Source organism: Canis lupus, chromosome 5, assembly GCF_003254725.2.
Source record: "Canis lupus dingo isolate Sandy chromosome 5, ASM325472v2, whole genome shotgun sequence".
Taxonomy (NCBI): domain Eukaryota; kingdom Metazoa; phylum Chordata; class Mammalia; order Carnivora; family Canidae; genus Canis; species Canis lupus.
Genome location: NC_064247.1, coordinates 63,305,459 through 63,329,238, shown reverse-complemented (window position 1 = coordinate 63,329,238; position 23,780 = coordinate 63,305,459). Strand labels below are relative to the sequence as shown.

General features: G+C 46.8%; 1 protein-coding gene across 1 annotated transcript; it reads right to left on the bottom strand.

The window, feature by feature from the left end:
- Nucleotides 1-6,645: 6,645 nt before the first annotated feature.
- RBP7 (retinol binding protein 7) lies at nucleotides 6,646-22,990 on the bottom strand. Its single transcript, XM_025427219.3, is given in 5 exon segments — nucleotides 6,646-6,892; nucleotides 9,428-9,529; nucleotides 9,649-9,762; nucleotides 9,764-9,828; nucleotides 22,891-22,990. Coding segments are annotated over 5 exon segments (405 nt in total). The 5' UTR covers nucleotides 22,964-22,990; the 3' UTR covers nucleotides 6,646-6,841.
- Nucleotides 22,991-23,780: the final 790 nt, after the last annotated feature.

The following is a 23,780-nucleotide window of genomic DNA, read 5'->3' as shown; positions in this document are numbered from 1 at the left end:
CACCGTGGGACCACTCACAGAGATTCCGGTGAGAGCTCAGGAAGGAGAGAGGCATGCTGGAAAGAAACCCTCCACCTTCTCATGGGCAAAATGTTGGTAGAAATATGAGTGGCCAAGGTCATTCTGATGACGTCTCAGACAGAAATGAGGAACATGTTTTTGGACAATGGGGGAAAATGCCATCCTTATTATAAAGTGGCAAGGAGGCATGCCTGGGTGGCTCAGCGGTTGAGCGGTCTGCCTTTGGCTCAGGATGTGATCCTGGAGTTCTGGGATCGAGTCCCACATCAGGCTCCTGCATGGAGCCTGCTTCTCCCTTTGCCTGTGTCTCTGCCTCTCTCCGTGTCTCATGAATAAATTAAAATATATATATATATATATATAAATATATATATAAAGTGACAAGGACTTGGCTGAACTGTGTGCCTGTTCTAGTGTTCTGCCGAAGGGAACATTGAGTAATGGAAATGTTGGATGTCTGGCTGTGGAGATTGCTAAGTGAAGTGTCAAAGGGGCAGCTTGGTTCCTCCTGACTACTCAGAGTAAAACGAGAGAGGAGAGAGAGGAATTGAAGAAGAATTGCTAGGTAAGAAGGAAAGAGAACTTGAAGATTTGGAATAGTCTGTCCATATTGAGAAAAACATGAAAATGTGTAATAAAAAGAAAACATCAAGGAAGTGGCTGACTGACCATTTGATAAGATTAGTGTGGGTGTGAACCATGGACCTAATCAATCATCTCAACAGAGGTCAGGAATAGAGAGGGAATTATACCTGCAAAGACACTGCCCTTTGGAGCTACAGGGGCCAGAGGAAGCAGGAGCACACGAAGGAAGAGATTCTGAGACCCTACAGGACCAGGGGTCATACTGCTATGGGCCGTGAGCAAGAATGGGGTGCCTGGCTGGCTCAATCTGTAGAACATGACTCTTGATCTTGGAGTCATGAGTTCAAGTCCCATGTTGAGCATAGAGCTTACTTAAAAAGAAAAAAGAAGAAGAATGACCCTGGAGGTTATTCAGATATCATCAGAGCTCCCTTTTTGGGTGTGGGGTGTGGGCAGTTGCCTCAGTTCTAACAGCCCAGAGCCTCAGGGCATGGGGCCACTAGCAGAGCCTTGGGGTTGGAGGGTTGGTATCCAACCACAGAGGATTATTCTTGAGCCTTAATATCTCTTGAAATTTGCCTTGCTAAGTTTTAGACTTGCTTGGGGCTCAGTGCCCCTTCTTTCTGATTTCTCCCTTTGGGAATAGAAGTGTCTATCCTATGCCTGTCCACCACTATGGGTTTCAGAAACCCATAACTTATCTGATTGTACAGGTTCATAGCTGGAGAGGAATTTTGCCTCCGGACAAAGCATACCACGAATCTCACCTGTATCTGATTAAGGTGATGGTTACAGGAGACTTTGGACTTCAGACTTTGCAGTTGATGCTAGAAAGAGTTAAGGGATCCCTGGGTGGCGCAGTGGTTTAGCGCCTGCCTTTGGCCCAGGGCGTGATCCTGGAGACCTGGGATCGAGTCCCACGTCGGGCTCCCAGTGCATGGAGCCTGCTTCTCCCTCTGCCTATGTCTCTGCCTCTCTCTCTCTATGTGTGTGACTATCATAAATAAATAAAAATTAAAAAAAAAAAGAGAGTTAAGAATGTGGGGGCTTTTGAGACAAAATGAATGTATTTTGCATGTGATAAGAACACGGATTGGGGGAGGGGCCAGGAGTAGAATGCTTTGAGTGGAACATTGTTGTGTCATTGGTCTGTTGTTCAAGCCACCTGCTCTATGGTGTTTTGTCCATAGCAGCCTGAGCTACTAAAACATCCAAACAGTGGAATATTTGTCAGCCATAAAAAGGAATGGAGTACTGATACGCGACGCTACAAAATGGATAAGCCTTGAAAACATAGTGTCAAATTAAAGATACCAAACACAAAAGGCCGTGATTTTCATATCAAATGATTCCATATGATTTTTTCCATATGATTTTTTCCACATGATGTTTCTATATGAAACATCCAGAATAGGCCATTCAGATTAATGCTTGCCAGGGATGTGGGAAGGGCTGACTGCTAACGGGTAAGGAGTTTCCATTTGAGGTAACGAGAAAGTTCTAGAACTGGATGGTGGTAATTGTACAACATTGTGAATGTACTTAATGCCACTGAACTGTACACTTTAAAAGAGAATGGTAAATTTTATATTATGTGTATTTTACCATAATTTCTTTTAAAGGCACCCATTAGGATGGCTATTATCCAAAAAGAGAAAACAAGTGTTAGGGAGGATGTGGAGAAATTGGAGAACCTTGGTACAGTGTGAGAGAGAATGTAAAATGGGGCAGCTGCTATGGAACACAGTTTGGCAGGTCCTCAAAAAGTTAAACATAGAATTACCATATGACCTAGAAATTCCACTTCTGAGTTTATACCCCAAAGAATTAAAAGCTGGGATTCCAACGGATATTTGTACACCCATGTTCACAGCAGTGTTATTCACCATCACCAAAATGTGGAAACAACCCAAGCATCCATAGGAGGATGAATGGATACTCAAAATGGGCTACATCCAGACAATCCAATGGAATATTATTCCACCTTTAAAAGGGAGTTCTGACACATGCTGTAGCATGGATGAATCTCAGAAATGAAAGCTATAGGAAATAAGCCAGCCCCAAAGGACAAATATTATTCCACTGATATGAGTAGTCAGAGTCATAGAACTAGAAAGCAGAGTTGTGGTTGCCAGGAGCTGCGGAAGGACGGTTTGGGGCGTTAATGTTTAATGGGGACAGAGTTTCAATTTGGGAGGATGGAAAATTCTGCAGATGGATGGTGGTGAGGGCGGCATAGCAATGTGAGTGTCTTTAATGCAAATGCACTGCGCTCTGGAGGCCTGGGTGGCCCAGCGGTTGAGCTCTGCCTTCCCCTCAGGGCTCCATCCAGGTCCCCCATCCGGCTCCCTGCTTCTCCCTCTGCCTGTGTCTCTGCCTCTCTCCCTATGTCTCTCATGAATAAATGAATAAAATATTTTAATGCCCTGCACTCTTAAAAACTGTTAAAAATGATAAAATGTAATGTTATGTAAATAAAACATCCTAAATCTAAACACTGAAAAAATTAAAGAAGAGCGAGGGCCTCCCACCCCGCACCCCGCACCCGCACCCCGCACCCCCGGCCTGCGCAGCGGCCCGCGGCGCGGAGGCGCAGGTGCCTGCGGGCCAGGAGGGGGCGCTCCCCGCCAGGCGCCGGACCCCGGAGCAGCCTCAGCGGCGGGAGGAGCCCGCAGCTCCCCCCCGCAGCTCCCCCTGCAGCTCCCCCAGGCGGCGCCCAGGGCGCCCGGCAGCAAGGCCCGGGACCGACGGCGGGAGCCCCGCGGCCCCCACGCCCGCAGGCGCTCCACTGGGCCGGAGCCGCGGGGCCACCAAAGCCCTGCCCCGACTCGCCGTGGAGGGGGCGCGGCGCCTGGGGCCGGGCGGGTGCCCGGGCGGGGGAGGGGGCTACGGGGGGAGGGGCAGGAGGGAGGAGGGAAGGGCGGGCGTCCCGGAGGGACCGGGGATCCGTCTGAGGCCGAGCTAAGGCCCCAGGACGCTGGGTGCGCATCCTTTCCTTGGAGAGCGGGAAGGCGGACGGTCTCAGGAGGTTGCCTTTTTCCCTTCGATTTCTAGCACTTCAAACTTTCCTAAGAAATGCCTGAAGAAACGGATCTCCGCAGTCCTATTGAAAGTAAACAATCGTACGCTGTGATGTGTGCTGCTTAAGTGAGGAAGTGTTGTTGTTGTTGTCGTTTTAAGATGTTATTTATTTATTCACGAAAGACACACAGAGACGCCGAGACGCACGAGAAGCAGGCTCCCCGCAAGGAGCCCAATGCGGGGCTCCATCCTGATCCGGAATCCAGAGATTACACCCTGAGCCAAAGGCGGACGCTCAGGAACTGATTTTGAAAGAAACATTTTTGGGACGCCTGGGTGGCTCAGTGGTTGGGTATCTGCCTTTGGCTCAGGGCGTGATCCTGGAGACCCGGGATCGAGTCCCACGTCGGGCTCCCGGTGCATGGAGCCTGCTTCTCCCTCTGTCTGTGTCTCTGCCTCCCTCTCTCTCTCTCTTTCTGTGTCTCTCATGAATAAATAAATAAAATCGTCAAAAAAAAAAAAAAAAAAAAGAGTCTCATGCTATTCCAGTTGAGCCAATCAGGGGCCCCTAAGATAGGTCTTTTTATGTTTGCTTTCTTTATTTTATTTTATATTTTATTTTTTATAAGATTTTATTTATTTATTAGAGACACAAGGCACAAGGCTCGATCACACAACCCTGAGATTGCAACCTGAGCTGAAATCAAGAGTCAGACTCTTAACCCAATGCACCATCCAGGCACCCCTGATTCGCTCTATTTTTAACTTATATTTATTATCTATCTCCCATGGGAATGGAAGGTCCATGAGGGGAGAAATTTTTCATTTTGTTCACTGCTAAATTCCAGGCATTCGCACATTTACTCATGTTTAGATAAATTAATAAATGCTGAGAAAATGTTGCCTCCCGCAAGGGCCTATTGTTTCGAATTGCCTCCAAGCAATGACATCATATCAGGGAGGAGATTTCCAAAAAAGGGAGGCTGCACAGCCCACAGCCCCAGATTCAGATTACTTACCGCATGATTCCCCAGTCGGCTGTCAATCTGCAACCTCAGCTAATCCATTTACCGCCTGATTCTAGCCCCAGTCGGTTTCATGGTCTTTCTGTTTGGTGGGTTCACAATATCTAATGGGATCCACAACAGCCTTCTGACTTTCTCTGGCTCTAAAGCCATGGCTTCTGGGATCCCTGGGTGGCTCAGTGGTTTAGTGCCTGCCTTTGGCCCAGGGTGTGATCCTGAAGTCCTGGGATCAAGTCCCACATCAGGCTCCAAAACATGGAACCTGTTTCTCCCTTTGCCTGTGTCTCTGCCTCTCTCTCTCTGCCTCTCTCACGAATAAATAAAATCTTAAAAAGTCATGGCTTCTGAGATCACACTAACAAGTTGGTTTCCGTTAGCTGAAACAAGAGTTGTATCTGATACTCAGACTTTAATCTGTCATTGCCTGCAGCCTGTGAGCGCCAGAAGGGCACAGAGCCTTCCTCACTGCTCTCCGCGGGAGGAGGAGCCACTTACAGCCCCACCCCCACCCCTCCACCCCCGAGGGCCTAGCACATCAGGAGCACTCCTGACTTTCCTGCTGACTCCGTGATCCCGCAGTCCCCCGTCTGAACTGGTCACCCCCTCACAAGCCTCCCTGAAACCACCCCCACATCCTGCCAATTCTCAGCCACACACTCGCTGTCTGTCCTTGCTCACCTCCACCCGTGGCACACCCTGGGGGCAACCAGCCGTGCACCCCCCCTTCCTCCCTGAGGCAGATGGATCCATCTTGACTTATTGCTGCCTTGGGCATCTCCCCGAGCGCCCACCACTGCCTGGACCCTGAAATGTGTCCTGCCTTCCCTTCCCTGATGCCACCCTGTTTCTCCAGCCCCTCTGGTCCCCCCTGCTAGCACCCTTTTGTACCTCAATTTGTCTCTTCTTACTTGGACACAATGTCCCCAGGGCGCCTGGCTAGCTCAGTCGGTAGAACACGCCACTCTTGATCTCAGGGTTGTAAGTTCAAGCCTACCTTAAGTGTAGAGATCACATATAAATAAAATCATAAACAAACAATGTCCCAGGCAATTCCATCCATATGCAGTTTATGTGCTTGACATTGTCTCCTGATGGCTGAACTTACACCAGGCACAGGTCCCTCAAAAGCCAGAGCTCATTCTTCTGTTTGTGTTGTCTTCTTTCTGATTAGCTTCAACCTTCTTTCCTATAGTCGCCTCAACCCCAAATAGAGCATCTTCCTTGATTTCCCCTTCCATCATCCCAACCTTGGACGATGGATTCTGAGTCCTAAGTAATTAGCTATTTCTCTCCAGCCCTGAGCCCATTCACTGTATTTGAGACTTGGGCGCCAGGCACTCCTGACCACCACCACCTCACACTGGGATTGCTAGCAGTGCTTTCTAAACTGGTGCCTGCATTGCGTCCCACACCGCTAGTCCCTTCTTCCACATGCATTTGGGGTTCCCTTCTGTGAGCCAGCTGGCTGTGCAGATCTCCTGCTTCATGCCAGTCACCATCTCCCTATTACTTTGGGGACAAATCTTACCTCTGTAAGCCAGTGTTCAAGATTCTTCCTAATTGTGCCCCTGCCTGCCTTCCCTGCCAGTCTCCCCTGACATCTCTTGCCGCTCCACCCATGTATACCCCTGCTGTAGCAAAAACAATCTTTCAGTTCCTCAAACATGCCTTCAACTTAACCCCCAGGCATTTACCTAGAATGCTTCCCGATGCTTCCTGCCTACCTTTGCTTCAGTTTGGAGCCTAGAGATCGCCTCCGCTACCCCTGACCCCTGCCACCACTCACCCATCCCCAAAAGTCAGGCTTCCCCTACTGAGCTCTCATAGCTGCCTGTACTTATCACTGCTGGATGTTCAGACTGCTTGTTTTGCCCATTTTCCTCACTAAACCTTGACGACAGAATTACATCCTGCTCATTAGTGTGTCCATAGTGCCCCTAGAAGGCTTTCAAACACTTAAAATAATGGGGTATGCTAAATTTAGGAGAAAAAGTCAGAGTCATTGGACAGGTTTATTGAACTGAACGTCTTCCCATAATCTGAGTAAATGGCTTCTGGTACAGGCTGTAGGACAGGTCTCTGACCACAAGTTCCCATCACCAAACCAGGACAGATTAGCATCTCTTCATTTTAGAATAGAATTCAACATTCAACTGCAGTCACACGTGGGTTCTGTTGCTGGACGCAGTTCAGGCTCTCTGGAACGTCTGTTTACACACTTGGCCTTCACAGAACATTTCCTAGGGATATGGAGGAATGGAAGGAGAAAGAAGATGAGTGGGCACATGGAAATAATAATAATAATAATTATTATTATTATTATTATTCACAACACTTCTGACACCAAAAACTTGGTATCTTTTCCAACAGGGCCTCCAACAATTCAATTCGATTCTGACACTAACAACCTAGAGTTAGTGCAGGCTCAGTTAAGGGCTCAGTCTCAAAAACTGCCCCTACTGGGCAGCCCGGGTGGCTCAGCAGTTTGGCACCTGCCTTCAGCCCAGGGCGTGATCCTGGAGACCCGGGATCAAGTCCCATACCAGGCTCCCTGCGTGGAGCCTGTGTCTCCCTTTGCCTGTGTCTCTGCCTCTCTCTCTCTGCCTCTCTCTCTCTCTTTCTGTGACTCTCATGAATAAATAAATAAAATATAAAAAAAAAAAACTGCCCCTACTTCAGACATCAATCACCAGTCCTAGGCCACCCGAACTTCTGATCGACCAGCTGTTAATGGGATTCCCGTGACCCCCTCCTCAGTTTCAGTAATTTGCTAGAACACCTCACAGAAACACTATTTACAGATTTACTATAAAGGATACAGCCAAATAGGGAGATGCAGGACACAGTATGGGGGTGCGTTCCATGCTCCCTCCAGGAATGCTATTCTCCCAGCAAGTCAATGTTTTCACCAACTAGGAAGCTCTTCGAATTCTCTCAGTTAGGGATGTTTCTGGAGGTTTTGCTATGTAGGCATGACTGATTAAATCTTTGCCCATCTGAGGGATTGTAGCCACCAATCATCTCATTAGTCTACAGGAGACACTCGTTAATTACTCTGGAGACACCAAGGGTTTTAGGAGCCAGGTACGAAGACCAAATACTTATTCTCTATTATATCACAGCATAGAGGGATTGTCCTGTGAGTATCCTTCTCCCCTCTGCTTGGGCAGAGTTCACGGATATGCCATGGGAGGATGCATGCAATTTGAACGTACTTCTTAGAGCAACTAATCTGTATCCTCAAATGTATTTGTGTTTTCTTTGAAGTTCTGTATTACATTTTTGTGATGGCAAGTTTCTTAATTTTGTTTCTATTTTCAGAAGAGTGTAAGATTGATCTAAAATTTAAAAAAAAAATTTTTAAGTATGCTCCACACCTAACGTGGGGTGTGAACTCACAACCCTGAGACCATGAGTGGCATGCTCTATGTCTGAGCCAGTCAGGCACCCCAAGAATCAAAATATCTCCAATGCCCTTGTAATCAAAGACTACCCAGACCCTCAAAGACCACCCACATCCAGTTTTAAGATAAATGCTCTAATTTTGTTTCCACGGGTCTTTTGGCTTAGATTTCACGTACATTGAGGCAAAAAGGCACAGAGTTGAAAGTACACATTTTTGTCAGACCTGGATTTGAATCTCTACTTGGCAGCCTTGGGAAATTTCTAAATCTCAATCTCTAAATTTGTAAATGGGGAAAAATAGTGTCCCTTTCACAGGACTGTCTTGGAGACCAAGTGAGATAATGCACAAAGATTTAGCACAGTAATTGAGCACAAAAGCATCGCTCAAAGGATGTAAGCTGTTATGATTTATATGGCAGGAAGCAATTCTCATTTAAAAAGCCATAATTAAGCTTTGATATACAATTTTATACCTTCTCTCTTCTTTATTTTTCTTAAGTAGGCTCCACACCCACCATGGAACCCAATGTGAGGCTTAAACTCAATCCTGAGATCAAGACCTGAGCCAAAATTGAGTTGGACACTCAACCATCTGAGCCCCCCAGGTGCCTCTATACCTTCTAAGTTATATTTAGAAATTATTGATCAGCTTGAGCTGTAACCTGTATGCTCATGAAGTGCTGGTAGCATCAGCAATGAGACAATCTTTTGGAAATGGGTATGGCAACTAAGTTGAGCAGCAATAATATGTGTGCCTCTAACAATGATACTCCCTGTGGATTCTTCCTAAGGAAATCAGTCCATTGATGCAAAAAGCTCTATTTACATGAATATAAGCAATAGCAGAAAACACCCTTAAACAATATTCCTGGACACTGAAATTATGGAAATGTTTTCCAAAAATGATAGTTCACCAACCTGATAGAATATTATGCAGCCAGTTTGCTACTTTATTATGCATATATATGTATATATAAATATTTTAATATAGTATATATATTTTTCAATTAATATATGATGAATTCAACAAGAAAGTTATTTTATGGGCAGCCCAGGTGACTCAGTGGTTTAATGCCATCTTCCCCCCACGGCGTGATCCTGGAGACCCGGGACTGAGTCCTGCATCGGGCTCCCTGCATGGAGCCTGCTTCTCCCTCTGCCTGTGTCTCTGCTTCTCTCTCTCTCTCTCTCTGTGTGTCTCCCATGAATAAATAAATAAAATATTTTTTTAAAGAAAAAGATAAAAGCAGAACACTCTGGCAGAGCCTGGGAGGTAACCCACATGCCAAATCAAAAACAGTGGGTTGGAATGGTGGGAACTTTCATGCCGCATAGTCCCATTAGATGCAAGAACAAAATGTAGTAAGTACCAAGTGGAGTTTGTCTCCTTCCATCCAGTGGGTCCAGCCTCTGTTCTTCTTCTCCCCCTTCTGGATACAGGTGAGTCTGTCATTGTCCCAAGTGACCAAGCTCTGGATGAGAGAGGGGAGAAGATGCTGGTTTGCTCTGGCAGGCTCCTCAACTGGTACCAAGAAGGCCCAGTTAATCTTGCAAAATCAAGAGCCTATGCTATCATTTGAATTTTTTTTACCTTGCATTTTCTGTTATCCAGGCCTTTATTATCCTCATCAAATTCTTCTCCAACTTTAAATGTAACAAGGTAGTTCCTCAAGCTGCTGTAGGTGTGGATGGTAAAAGAATCTTCAGTTCTGCTCAATCACTTTCTGTGGCTTCAGCAACTTGGCTATCTTACGAGTAGCAAAGTCAATACCTTAAAAACAATTTTTAAAAAAGAAAAGAAGTCTCAATATTCACTCAAGATGCAAAAGCTAAGAATTTGGCAGCTGTCCTCAAAAATCATTGTATTTCATCGCTAGTGTTTCTTTTAGCATTTCAATGCCACTTGTTGCCGAAATTGGATCTGTGGGGAGTTATCCTGGCAAAGCTTCATTCAAAGGCTTGATCAAAAAGCTGGAACAGCTTTCAGGGAAGAGTCATTGGCTGGCTGTGGCTTAGGTAATGGATTTGAAGCTGGACCAGAAGGAAGCAGTTCTGGGAGTCCCCCCAGAGGCAGACAAGAGGACAAAGAAGCCAGGGGACAGGACTCAGGCCCCAACACAAACAAACTCAAATGCAGCAACTCTGCCTTTGTCTGCTTTATGTATTTACACTTTGAATTAAGACAGCATTTGTTCGTTGTTGTTTTTAAAGATTTTATTTATTTATTCATGAGAGACACAGAGAGAGGCAGAGACACAGGCAGAGGGAGAAGCAGGCTCCATGCAGGGAGCCCGATGCGGGACTTGATCCCTAAACTGGGATCATGCCCTGAGCCAAGGCAGATGCCCAACCACTGAGCCACCCAGGCGTCCCAAGACAGCATTTGTTATATACAATTGATGAATCGCTGAACTCTAATGATCACTGAACTTCTAATACACTGTTAATTAACTGAATTTAAATAAAATTTAAAAAAAATTTTAAGACTGCATTTGGACAGTTTCTAAACAACAACAAAAGTCAAAAGCCACTGTAAAGATGCATATACTTCTATACAAATCTTTTTTTTAAAGATTTTAATTATTTGAGAGAAAGGGATCCCTGGGTGGCGCAGCGGTTTGGCGCCTGCCTTTGGCCCAGGGCGCGATCCTGGAGACCCTGGATCGAATCCCACATCGGGCTCCGGGTGCATGGAGCCTGCTTCTCCCTCCGACTGTGTCTCTGCCTCTCTCTCTCTCTGTGACTATCATAAATAAATAAAAATTAAAAAAAAAATAAAGATTTAATTATTTGAGAGAAAGAGAGAGAGAGTGTGAGAGCATGAGCTAGGGGAAGGGCAGAGAGAGGGAGAAGCAGACTCCCCACTAAGCAGGGAGCCCTGGCATGGAGGGGTGGGGGCTTAATCCCAGGACCCTGGAATCATGACCTGAGCCGAAGGCAGATGTCCAATGGACTGAACCCCCCAGGTACCCCCATTTAAAAATCTTTAATAGGGCAGCCCAGGTGGCCCAGGGTGAGATCCTGGAGACCCGGGATCAAGTCCCACGTCGGGACCCCTGCGTGGGGCCTGCTTCTCCCTCTGCCTGTGTCTCTGCCTCTCTTTCTCTCTGTGTCTCTCATGAATAAATAGAATAAAATCTTTTATTTATTTTTTTAGACAAAATCTTTTTTTTTAGGAAGAGGGAGAAGCAGACTCCATGCACCGGAGCACCAAAGGCAGGCGCTAAACCGCTGTGCCACCCAGGGATCCCTAGACAAAACCTTTAAAAAAAATCTTTAATAAACTTTAAAACAGTTACACAAGGAAACATGGAATGCTGAGAAGATCCAGGTTTGTTTGTTTATTTTTTAAGATTCGGGTTTTAATATAGACAGTGGATTTGAACCCCATTTCCCTTTTAGTAGCTTTGAGCACATTATGTAGCTAAAGGCAACTGTTGCTGTTTTATTTTATTTTTAATTACATAATCTCTACACCCAACTTGGGGCTCAAACTCAAAACCCCATGATCAAGAGTCACATGCTCTACTGATGGAGACAGTCAGGCAACTGTTGCTATCTTAAGTAGCGTAGCCAGGTGACACTTTAGTCAGGAGTTAAATGAGGTGAAGAAGCAAACCATGCAGATTTCTGGGGAGAGGCAAATGTCACAGGGAGCCCAGGGACATCAAGGACGGGTGTGCCAGGTGGTCTCAGGAACCACCAGGAGTTTGGCATGACTGGAGCAGAAGGAGGGAGATGAGGGGAAAGGATCTTGAGATGAAATGTGGGGCTACCATGAGGACCACTGAGCTCTAACTCCTAAGAAAATGAAGTCAGATGGGTGCCACTGGACTGTTAGGAGCAGATGACATGGTCTAGTTGGCAGGCAGCCACCACTGTACGCTGACTCACCACTTGGACATTTTTTTTAAGATTTTATTTATTTATTCATAGAGACACAGAGAGAGAGAGAGAGAGAGAGAGAGGCAGAGACACAGGCACATGGAGAAGCAGGCTCCACACTGAGAGCCCGACGTGGGACTCGACCCAGGGTCTCCAGGACCACGCCCTGGGCTGCAGGCAGTGCCAAACCGCTGCGCCACCGGGCTGCCCCACCTGGACATTTCTTTTTTTCTTTTTTTAATTTTTATTTATTTATGATAGTCACAGAGAGAGAGAGAGAGAGAGAGAGAGGCAGAGACACAGGCAGAGGGAGAAGCAGGCTCCATGCACCAGGAGCCCGATGTGGGATTCGATCCTGGGTCTCCAGGATCGTGCCCTGGGCCAAAGGCAGGCGCCAAACCACTGCGCCACCCAGGGTTCCCCACCTGGACATTTCTATGAGCTACAGGGCACACACGATTCTCCCATTTAGGGATTATCCTATTATGTAAAATAAAGTTCCAGGAATCTTCACTTCTTCAGAAGCTTACATGACTCATTGAAGGTAGTTTGGTTCCAAGGTTGACTCCTGTTTTATTTTCTTATTTTTATTTTATTTTTTTAAGGTTTTATTTAATTTTTTTTTTTTTAAGTAATCTCTACATCCAACATGGAGTTCAAACTTACAACCCCGGGATCAGGAAGGAGTCACATGCACCACTGACTGAACCAGCCAAGTGCTGATCCCTGTTTTAATTTGTTTGCCTAACAGATTTCCTTTTCATCTGACATGAACTGCCACTCAGGACTTCACACTGCCATTTCCAGTTCAGAAAACTCGGCCAAGCATTGAGCAGGGCTCCTTCAGCATCTCATTAGCCCCACCCATTTCTAAGCTCAAAAATAATATAAATGTCCTTATTTTGAGAAAACTCTATTTTTATTTTTCACACCTAGAATGCAAAGTTTTAGCTTGAGCTACAAGTGATCCAGTCTTTACTGTTTTTTTTTTCTTTCTTTACTGGTTTTTAGCCATGTTTAAGCATTGAGGCTAAATCCTTAAAATATTTATCCCATTATTAAATAGACCAAGTCAAATTTAAAATAGTTATTGCTGGGCAGCCTGGGTGGCTCAGCAGTTTAGCGCCACCTTCAGCCCAGAGCGTGATCCTGGAGACCCGGGTTTGAGTCCCATGTCGTCGGGCTCCCTGCATGGAGCGTGCTTCTCCCTCTGCCTGTGTTTCTGCCTCTCTGTCTCTCATGAATAAATGAATTTTTAAAATCTTAAAAATAATAATAATAATAAGGGCAGCCCAAGGGCTCAGTGGTTTAGCGCCACCTTCAGCCCAGGGCCTTATCTTGGAGACCCGGGATTGAGTCCCACGTTGGGCTCCCTGCATGGAGCCTGCTTCTCCCTCTGCCTGTGTCTCTGCCTCTCTCTCTCTCTCTCTCTCTCTTTCTCTCTCTGTCTCTCACGAATAAATAAATAAAAACTTTTTTAAAAAATGTGTGAAGTGATTCGTTGCCAGTAATTTGTAATCTGTACTACCATGTTGTAACATTGTTACCTAGGTTTGCAGTTTTCAGGCTGGCCTTTTTAAAGGTCAAAATTTATTTTTTAAAAATATTTTATTTATATATTTGAGATAGCATGTGTGAGAGGAAGGCCAGAGGGAGAGGGAGTAGTAGCTCCCCAATGAGCTCAGAGCCCCACAAGGGGCTCTATCCCAGTACCCTGAGATCATGACCTGAGCCAAGGTCAGGCACTTAACCGACTAAACCACCCAGATGCCCCTGAAGATCAAAATTTAAATCAGCTTAAAGTCTGGTTAATTTCTTCCAGTTCCGGTTTGCTGTGACCTCGGTGGTCCAAATGGCTTTTGTGCTCATAAGGCTTTTATCCGGCAAGCCATGCTTTTCCATACTATTAGGTTTCATTTTTTTTGTTTTTTGTTTTTTTTTAAGATTTTATTTATTTATTCATGAGAGACAGGAAGAGAGGCAGAGACACAGGCAGAGAGAGAAGCAGGCTCTATGCAGGGAGCCCGATGTGGGACTCGATCCCAGAACCCTGGGATCACAACCTGAGCTGAAGGCAGATGGTCAACCACTGAGCCACCCAGGCGCCCCACTATTAGGTTTAAGTAGGAAAGAAGACATCTATGCAGAAGGAAGAGAGGATCTAACTGTAACCCACTTCTAATCTAACCCACTTCTAATCTTGAGGCAATGTGGGTTTGGGAGCCATGAGAAAGTGGTTTTATTTACTTTTTAATATTTTATTTATTTCTGAGAGAGAGAGAGAGAGAGGCAGAGACACAGGCAGAGGGAGAAGCAGGCTCCACGCAGGGAGCCTGACGTGGGACTCGATCCCGGGTCTCCAGGATCACGCCCTGGGCTGAAGGCGGTGCTAAACCGCTGAACCACCAGGGCTGCCCAAGAAAGTGGTCTTAAATCCCAGTTTATGTGGTGATCTTGGGCAAGCTGATCACACTACCACCTTCTGGGGCCACAGTGGGATTGAGGAGGATGACAGAGACAAAGCAGTGGGCACCTGCAGGCATCAACTGGTTCTTTCCTGCCTGGAGCTTCACACATCAACAACTGGTTCTTTCCTGCCTGGGTCTCCCTTGGCTACTGTGGGGCCCAGCAGGAGCTCCCAAACCCCAGGCTAGCTCCCCCAGACTTTAAAACACAGGTGACTTTCTTCTTTGTCCAAACTCCTGCTGAAATTTGGCAGAAGCTAGGAAAGAGCAATGTTAGAACCACGCTGGGGAGCTGCGAGATCAGTTCCAATAGGAGTCATTGTCCCCCCTCAAGAGAGACGCTGGCCGGGGCACATCACAGGATGTGTTGCTGAGTGTTCTCTGATTACTTACCTGACTCATCGCTGCTCACAGGAATTTACCTCACTTTTACTTTAAAAAAAAAAAAGAGGCCATCACCCACTTTATCTTTCTACCCCATTCAGTATAAAGATCTAACTAGCGTTCTCTGTGATTTTTTCTTTTTTCCTTCTCTTTTTTATTTTTTAAGATTTTACCAATCCACTCTTGAGAGACACAGAGAGACAGAGACATAGGTAGCGGGAGAAGCAGGCTTCCTGCAGGGAGCCCAATGTAGAACTCAATCCCAGGACCCCAGGATCATGACCTGAGCAGACCTTAAACCATGCAGGCACTTCTCTCTATGATTTTCTTATGGAATGTACTTTCCTTATATGTATGTGGAAAAAAAACATTGACGAGGGCAGCCCCAGTGGCGCAGTGGTTTAGTGCCGCCTGCAGCCCAGGGCATGATCCTGGAGACCCTGGATCGAGTCCCGCGTCGGGCTCTCTGCGTCGAGTCTGCTTCTCCCTCTGCCTGTGTCTCTGCCTCTCTCTCTCTCTCTCTCTCTGCATCTCTATGAATAAATAAATAAAAAATCTTAAAAAAAATTAAAAAAAACATTGACGATACACTGTATATTCAAGTAGATCAGTAACATCCAGGGTTGTTGGCTTAATTCTCAAGATAAAACTTAATATTTAGGGATCCCTGGGTGGCTCAGCGGTTTAGCGCCTGCCTTCGGTCCAGGGCATGATCCTGGAGACCCGGGATTGAGTCCCATGTCGGGCTCCCTGCATGGAGCCTGCTTCTCCCTCTGTCTGTGTCTCTGCCTCTCTCTCTCTCTCTCTCTGTATCTCTCAAGAATAAATAAAAATCTTTAAAAAAAACCTTAATATTTATAGCATTATGTAAGTAGCCATTCTAGTATTAAAAGTATAACATAAAGACTTAGTACTTAAATCAGATCTGAGGCTTCGACAGAGTTGCTGGGCTTTCAGGAGATAGTTTTCAATTAAACTGATCTCCCAGATTCTGGTCTGAAAAACTCTCCTTATTTTATAAAAGAAAAATATGCCAAGTTAACCCTAATCCTGAATAATTCTAAAACTGCATGGCTCCCTTATTGTTTAAGCCAATACTTTAATTAGAAAAAGAGGGATTCCCTGGGTGGCGCAGCGGTTTAGCGCCTGCCTTTGGCCCAGGGCAGCGATCCTGGAGACCCGGGATCGAATCCCACGTCAGGCTCCCGGTGCATGGAGCCTGCTTCTCCCTCTGCCTATGTCTCTGCCTCTCTCTCTCTCTCTCTCTCTCTCTCTCTGTGACTATCATAAAAAAAAAATTAAAAAGAAAAAGAACACCTCCCAGTGGCTGGGTGGCTAAGTGGTTGAGGGTCTGCCTTCAGCTCAGGTTGTGATCCCAGGGTCCTGGGACAGAGTTCTGCATTGGGCTCCCTGCATGGAGCCTGTTTCTCCCTCCACCTGTATCTCTCTGTTTCTCATGAATAAATAAATAAAATCTTGAAAAACAATACCTAAACCAAAGGCAAAGAATCTGCACACGCCTTCCTGATTTAGATAATTTGCCCCTACAAATCCCATAATTGCCCTTTTAACTTAGGAGCCCTGCTTTTTCTATTCATGAAACCTAGGTAGGTTGTCCTCCTGTCCTCACTCTGAAAGTTAAGTGCTGGTAGTTTAAGTTGATGATGATTTAATACCTAGAATGGAAGGTTTCCATTTTGTACCTTTATCCAAAGAATACCATTTTCTCCCCCATATTTATGTGAGTCATATCTTACACTTGTAGGATGTCTCTTATCATTTGCTTTTTCCTTGCTGTGTTGCATTTATTAAACACACACCTAGTGTATGCAAAGCCGTAGGGCAGGGAAGTTGCCCTGCCTCTCCCTGGAATAGGAAATCTCAGACGGCAAGCACTTTGCTTCTTTATACACCTTCTTGCCACCCCTAATACACAGAAAGTGCCTAAGTGATATTTGTTATTGGATTGAACTTGAAGAGACCCCTGGAGCTTGTTGAACAGTAGCTTTAAGGAAAGACATACTTTCTTAATGGCTGTGGCACTACCTTCCCTCTCGCAGGGAAATGAAATAGTTAAATACTTTTTACTGGGGGTGGGAGTAAAGGTAGAAAGATCAAACTTATAAATGCACAGTCCCTGTACTTAAGGAATTTATAACCAAGAAGGAAGGTGAAAACAGAATAATCAGTCTCCCTTTAAGAAGAGAATCTGAGACAACCTACAGAGTGGGAGAAGATATTTGCAATTGACATATCAGGTAAAGGGCTAGTATCCAAGATCTATAAAGAACTTATCAAACTCAACACCCAAGAAACAAACAATCCAGTCTGACTAGAATGGGCAAAAGACATGAACAGATATTTCTCCAAAGAAGACCTACACATGGCCAACAGACAGATGAAAAAATGCTCCACATCACTTCCCATCAGGGAAATAAAAATCAAAACCACAATGAGATACCTCACACCAGTGAGAATAGCGAAAATTAACAAGACAGGAAACAATAATTTTGGAGAGGATGTGGAGAAGGGAGAACTCTCCTGTACTGTTGGTGGGAACGCAAACTAGTGCAGCCACTCTGGAAAACAGTGTGGACGTTCCTCAAGAAGTTAAAAATAGAGCTACCCTACAATCCATCATCTGCACTACTGGGTATTCACCCCAGAGATACAGATGCAGTGAAACGATGGGACACCTGCACCCCAATGTTCATAGCAGCAATACCCACAATAGCCAAACTGTGGAAGGAGTCACAATGATCTTTGACAGATGAATGGATAAAGAAGATATATATATCTCAGCCATCAGAAAGGACAAATACCATTTACATTGATGTAGATGGAGCTGGAGGGTATTATGCTGAATGAAATAAGTCAGTCGGAGAAAGATAATCATCATATGGTTTCACTCACTTGTGGAATATGAGAAATAGTGAAAGGTACCATAAGGGTAAGGAGGGAAACTGAGTGGGGAAAAATTAGAGAGGAAGACAAATCATGAGAGATTGCCAACTCTGGGAAACAAAGGGTTGCAGAAGGGGAGGTGGGGGGGGGGTAACTGGATGACAGGCACTAAGGAAGGCACTTGATGGGATGAGCACTGGGTGTTATACCATATGTTGGTAAGTTGAATTTAAATAATATATATAGGGATGCCTGGGTGGCTCAGCAGTTGAGCATCTGCCCTTGGCTCAAGGCATAGTCCTCGGGGTTCCAGGATCGAGTCCCACGTCGGGCTCCCTGCATGGAGCCTGCCTCTCCCTCTGCCTGTGTCTCTGCCTCTCTCTCTCTCTCTCTCTCTCTCTTTCTGTGTCTCTCATGAATAAATAAATAAAATCTTTTATTTATTTTTTTAAATTTTTATTTATTTATGATAGTTACAGAGAGAGAGAGAGGCAGAGACACAGGCAGAGGGAGAAGCAGGCTCCATGCACCGGGAGCCCGATGTGGGATTCGATCCGGGTCTCCAGAATCGCGCCCTGGGCCAAAGACAGGCGCCAAACCGCTGCACCACCCAGGGATCCCAATAAATAAAATCTTTTAAAGGGATCCCTGGGTGGCTCAGCGGTTTAGCCCCTGCCTTCAGCCCAGGGCGTGATCCTGGAGTCCCCGGATCAAGTCCCACATCGGGCTCCCTGCATGGAGCCTGCTTCTCCCTCTGTCAGTGTCTCTGCCTCTCTCTCACACATCTCTGTGTTTCTCATGAATAAATAAAATCTTTAAAAAAAATCTTTTTAAAAATATATTTTTTAAAAGGAAGAGAATCTGCTCCAAAGGAAAATTGAAAACAATCCTTTAAAAAAATATATGTTATTTATCTGAGAGACAGAGAGAGTGCACACAAATGGGGGGAGAGCCCCATGCAGGGCTCAATCCCAAAGCAAAGGCTTAATCCCAAGGCAGATGCTTAACTGACTGAGCCACCCAGGTGCCCTGAGAACAATCCCCTTGAACCTAGAAGTACCTTAATTATTCTAGTTCTATGTCATAAATTCCTCTTACGTGCTTATTTATTGAAGAATCTAAACATAGGGCAGCGCCGGTGGCTCAGCGGTTTAGTGCCACCTTCTGCCGAGGGTGTGATCCTGGAGACCGGGGTTGAGTCCCATGTTGGGCTCCCTGCATGGAGTCTGCTTCTCCCTCTGCCTGTGTCTCTGCCTCTCTCTCTGTGTCTCTCATGAATAAATAAATAAGTTCTTTTTTTTTTTTAAAGAATCTAAACATAAGACATTGTATAATTTACTAAGCACTTTGTTAAATATTCATCCAGGATAGACGGCTTAAGCTCAGTTTTTCAGCAAAAGGGACAGATTTCCTGGTTGTATATTCCTCCTAACTAATGAAAAAAGATAAGGATTCTCTGGTATTTATTATAGGAGCTCTCTGAACTCACCCAAAGTATAAACTCTGTGTTGAAAAAATATGTTTTAGGGATGCCTGGGTGGCTCAGCAGTTTAGCGGCTGCCTTTGGCTCAGCGTGTGATCCTGGAGTCCCACCTCAGGCTCCTGCAGGGAGCCTGCTTCTCCCTATGCCTCTGTCTCTGTCTCTCACTCTATGTCTCTCATGAATAAATAAACAAAATCTTTAACAAAAGAAAACATAAGGAAGAGAAAATACATGAACAACTCTACACTGTATTTATAAAAAAAAATCCTCATATAAGTAGACCCACATAGTTCAAACTGGGTGTTCAGAGTCAACTGTAGTCAACATTCTGCAGTTGTCCCAAGGATGATTTGATGCATCAAAGAGAAGCACTTCTTAAATTTTAATTTGCATCTGAATCACCTGAGAACCTGGGATCTGGAGGGGGGCTCAGAGTCCACTGGCTAAGAAGCTCCTGCTAGTTCTGAGTAACAAAACCCTACACTCATCTCGTCCTGAGCCCCTAATCTGCCCAGGGGAATACAAGATGACCCTAGAGTCTGTCTTCTTTATGATTTGTGCCAGATCACTTTCTTCCAAGCTTGTGAGGACCTGGCAATAGGTTTTTTGTTTTTTGTTTTTTTGGCAATAGGTTTTAAGTCTAATTTCAGCTATCGTATAAAATGCATGAGATATCTTGGTTTGTAATTTAGATACTTAGAATATCAGATCTGGTCTAACTACCTCATTTAACAAAAGGGGAGGGATCCCTGGGTGGCTCGGCGGTTTAGCGCCTGCCTTCGGCCCGGGGTGTGATCCTGAAGACCCAGGATCGAGTCCCAGTCCCACGTCAGGCTCCCTGCATGGAGCCTGCTTCTCTCTCTGCCTGTGTCTCTGCCTCCCTCTCTCTCTGTGTCTCTCATGAATTAATAAATAAAATCTTTAAACAAAAAAACAAAAGGGGAAACTAAAGGAACTCAGAAGTTATGTAACTTTGGTTCTATTACCAACAATCAACGGCTGAACGAGCTGGGTTTCCGGTGTGGCGATCTGTTAACACTAACCAGCTTCTCTGTTCCAGAAATCCCTCTCACACTTACATTTCTTTTGGAAAACAGATTGCAAGTAAGAGTTCATGTGTTATCTGGATTCAATATCTTTCTGGAGCCTGAACCAAGAGTAAGAATAGGGGTTGTGAGGCAGGATGTTGACTCAATACTGTATGCCTGAGTCCTCTGCGAAGTGAGTTGGATGATAAATAGCCTCTGTTAGCCTCTAGGATCTAATACAGTGGCAGATAATTTTCAAGCCCCTACTAACATCATGAAAAAAAAAAAGTATCAAGGGATCCTAGCAGAGCATACAGAAAAGCAAGACAGTGTGGGGACAGGTAAAGGATGATACTCTACACATGGGAAAAAACACCCATTGCAACACTCAGAAGGCTGCTTTGTGATACCCGATGGACTTAGCACAAGAAAGAGGTCTTCCCACACTTGGAATGGTGACCTCCATTCCCTGTTTTATCTCAGAGGTTTGCTCTAAAAGCCATGAAATTGCCACAAATGCAGAATACAGCCAGGCAACATTCAAAGCCATCACCTGATATTTAGCCCTTTCTCCCCCATAAACTAGCCAGATAGCAGCCGGATAGGTCAGGGAAGAAGGTAGAGTCACATGCCACCAGTAATTTGGAGGTGGGAAGGTAAGTAAAATATCATGACCCACTGCCTTTGGGAAAAGTAAGCATAAATTCCTACTTACGCATTAGAACCAGGAAGGAAATGGGAATCAGGTTGAAGGGTGAGCAGAATATGCCACCCCAAGAGACGCCACTCTGGCATACTGAGCACATCGAACCGACGACTATGGGGAAGAAGCTGACAGAAGCAAAGCTCTCTGCCTTCCTCCATTTGCCTAAAAGCAGAACATAAATTTTTCGAATTGTCTCCCCTCCCCTCTGTTCCAGGAGAGGTAGAAGTTAGGGAAATGAGCCTGGAGATGGCGCCAGAAGAGCTACATAATACACCTTCCCAACCAGCCCGCATCTTCTGTTAGTTCCACTTCATATAATTAGTTACCTTCCTCACAATTTGCCCCCCCTAGAAGCTCCAAGTCTCCCTCTTGTCATTTCTCTACAAAGTTACTACTCTTGGCTAAGATGCTCTACAGACAGGCTCAAGTTCCAACCAGGTGTCTTTACCATGCAGGTGCAACTAAATTCTGGTGGTGAATCTGTCTTTGGTTAGTCTAATTGACAAGCCCCCCAGCCAATGAACCTAAGATAGGAAGAGGAAAGTATTTCTTTCCTTCACTCCAGGGTTTTATGCCATCTGAATCAGATTTAGCGTGAGAAGCTCCAGACTTCCCTACTTAGTGTGAGAAGGGAGGAGAGAAGCCTACCACAAGCACAGAACTCTAAAAACTGAAGCCACAGAACTGTACATTTCAAAATGATTAAAATGGTCAATTTTATGTATATATCTTTTACAATTTTTTAAAAAAGAAAAAAATTGGACTCGTCTCTCCCTCTCAATTTACAGATGGGGAAACAGGCCCAGTGTCAGATCAGAAGCCAGAATGGGGCAGCCCGGGTGGCTCAGCGGTTTAGAGCCGCCTTCAGCCCAGGGCCCGATTCTGGGAGACCCAGCGTCAGGCACCCCACAAGGAGCCTGCTTCTCTCTCTCATAAATAAATGAAATTAAAAAAAAAAAAAAAAAGCCAGAATGGCTGCCAGGTCCCCATACGCGCAGCTGCCCTAGCCCATCTGTCAAAAGTGCCACTGATTGGTGTCACAAAAGCACTTGGCACACAGGTGCTCCAATGCCCCACATCTGAAGCATGACAGGGAAAGAGCAGGACAAACTGGGAATCGGTAAGGAAGGGAGGCTTCTACCCTCCAGGGCGGGAGACACTCACGGAGCCCTCTAGGAAGCAAGGACATGGGCCAGAACCCCCACCCCCACCCCTTACACACCCCTGGTGCCTCCCGAGTCCCCTTGCCTCTGCGCAGACCAGGCTCCCGGCTCAGCGCTGCGGGGCGGAGGGGAGCGGGACGCGGGAGGGAGAAGCCCCTCCAGGTACCCACGATGGTCCCCGGGCAGGCACTGCGTTCTGGGGTCTGGGTTTCTTGTGCCCCCTCAAGCCCTTGAAGGGACAGGGGAAATCGGAAAACTAAAGGTTTCCAACGCGGTTCCTGATCTCAGCGGCCACCAGAGTCGCCGGGGGAGGGGGGCGGGATCTCGAGCACCTGAGCGCAGCGGGGAGCTCCGGACCCGGGGAGGGGGTCGGCGACTACCCTAGCAGCGCTCCCCCCTCCCAGGTCAGGGAAACCCAGGGCCCCACCGCAGAGGCGCCGGGACGCCCCCCATCGGCAGGGCGCCCCCCCCCCCGGGGCCCCCGAGTCCTCCTTGGAGGTGGCCGAGCCTCAGCTGCCTGCGGTCGGCCGGACGGGAGACTCCGCCACGGGGCGGGTACAGACCGACGGCAGAGGCGGACGGACTGGCGGACTGGCGACGCGGGAGAAGGAAGGATGGTCCAGAGGAGGGACGGAGGATGAGGAGGGGGGAAGCGACGGGGGACGGGGAGCCGGGGTGCGGTGCGGGGATATTGCATGGTCGGGATAGAGACCCAGGACCGGGAGACCGGCAGGGCGCGGAGGGTGGGCGAGGGAGGGGGGGAGGGGGAGGGGGAGGCCGCCCCGCTGCCTCAGCGCCGACCCCGTCCGCCCTACCTAGGGCCAGCATGTAGCCCTCGAAGTTGTCGCTGCTGAGCAGGTTCCAGGTGCCGCTGAGGTCGGCGGGCATGGCGGGGCAGGGCGACAGTGGCGGGCGGGCGGCCGGGCGGCCGGGCCTCGGCTTATCTGCGGGCCCCGGGGGGCGGGCGGGGCGGGGCGGCGGGGTGACGGCGGCGCCGGGAGCAGCCGGCCTCCGAGGCACCTGCTGGGGAACCCCCTCCCCGCGCCTGCCTGCTCCGCCACTGTCACCCCTGCTCCCCCGGCCTCCTCCCCCTCCCTCTCTTCGTCCTCCTCCTCGTCCTCCTCTCCAACTCCAGACCCGCTGCACACCGTGTTCCGAGCCACACTTTTTTCTCTGCCTCCAAAGTGAAAATGACCAAGGGAAGCTCCTCCAAACTCACGGCATTAGCGTTTCAGCTGCAAAGGATAAGTCAATAAACCCAACTCTAGTGGTCTCCATATACATTATTTTTCTTACCTATCAAGCAGTCCTGGGATGCTGATGATTTGGCAACTCCATAAGGTGGAAGTGGCATTTCTGTGATTCTCCGGGCCTTTTATGCCTGCTGGTAACCTCACCGTCATGAATGGACTGCTGGGTTTCCAGCCAGGACATCCATGTTCAAGGGAAGAAGGAAGGGGGAAGCACCACCTGCCACTATCCCTTCATTACATTTCTGTTTACAGTCATTGGCCAAAGCTGTGCCCACTTCCAACTGGAAGGGAGCCCGAGGAAGCTGGCATCTCCTCTTCAGTCTTGACAGTAGAGAAAGGCAACAGAGAAGATGGTTGGGAATGTAGGCTAATCTACAACATTAGTCAAACACCATGCCTGGAGGCTGCCTCCAAAATTTAGAGTCTATTTCTGACCTCACCCATCAGCTCCA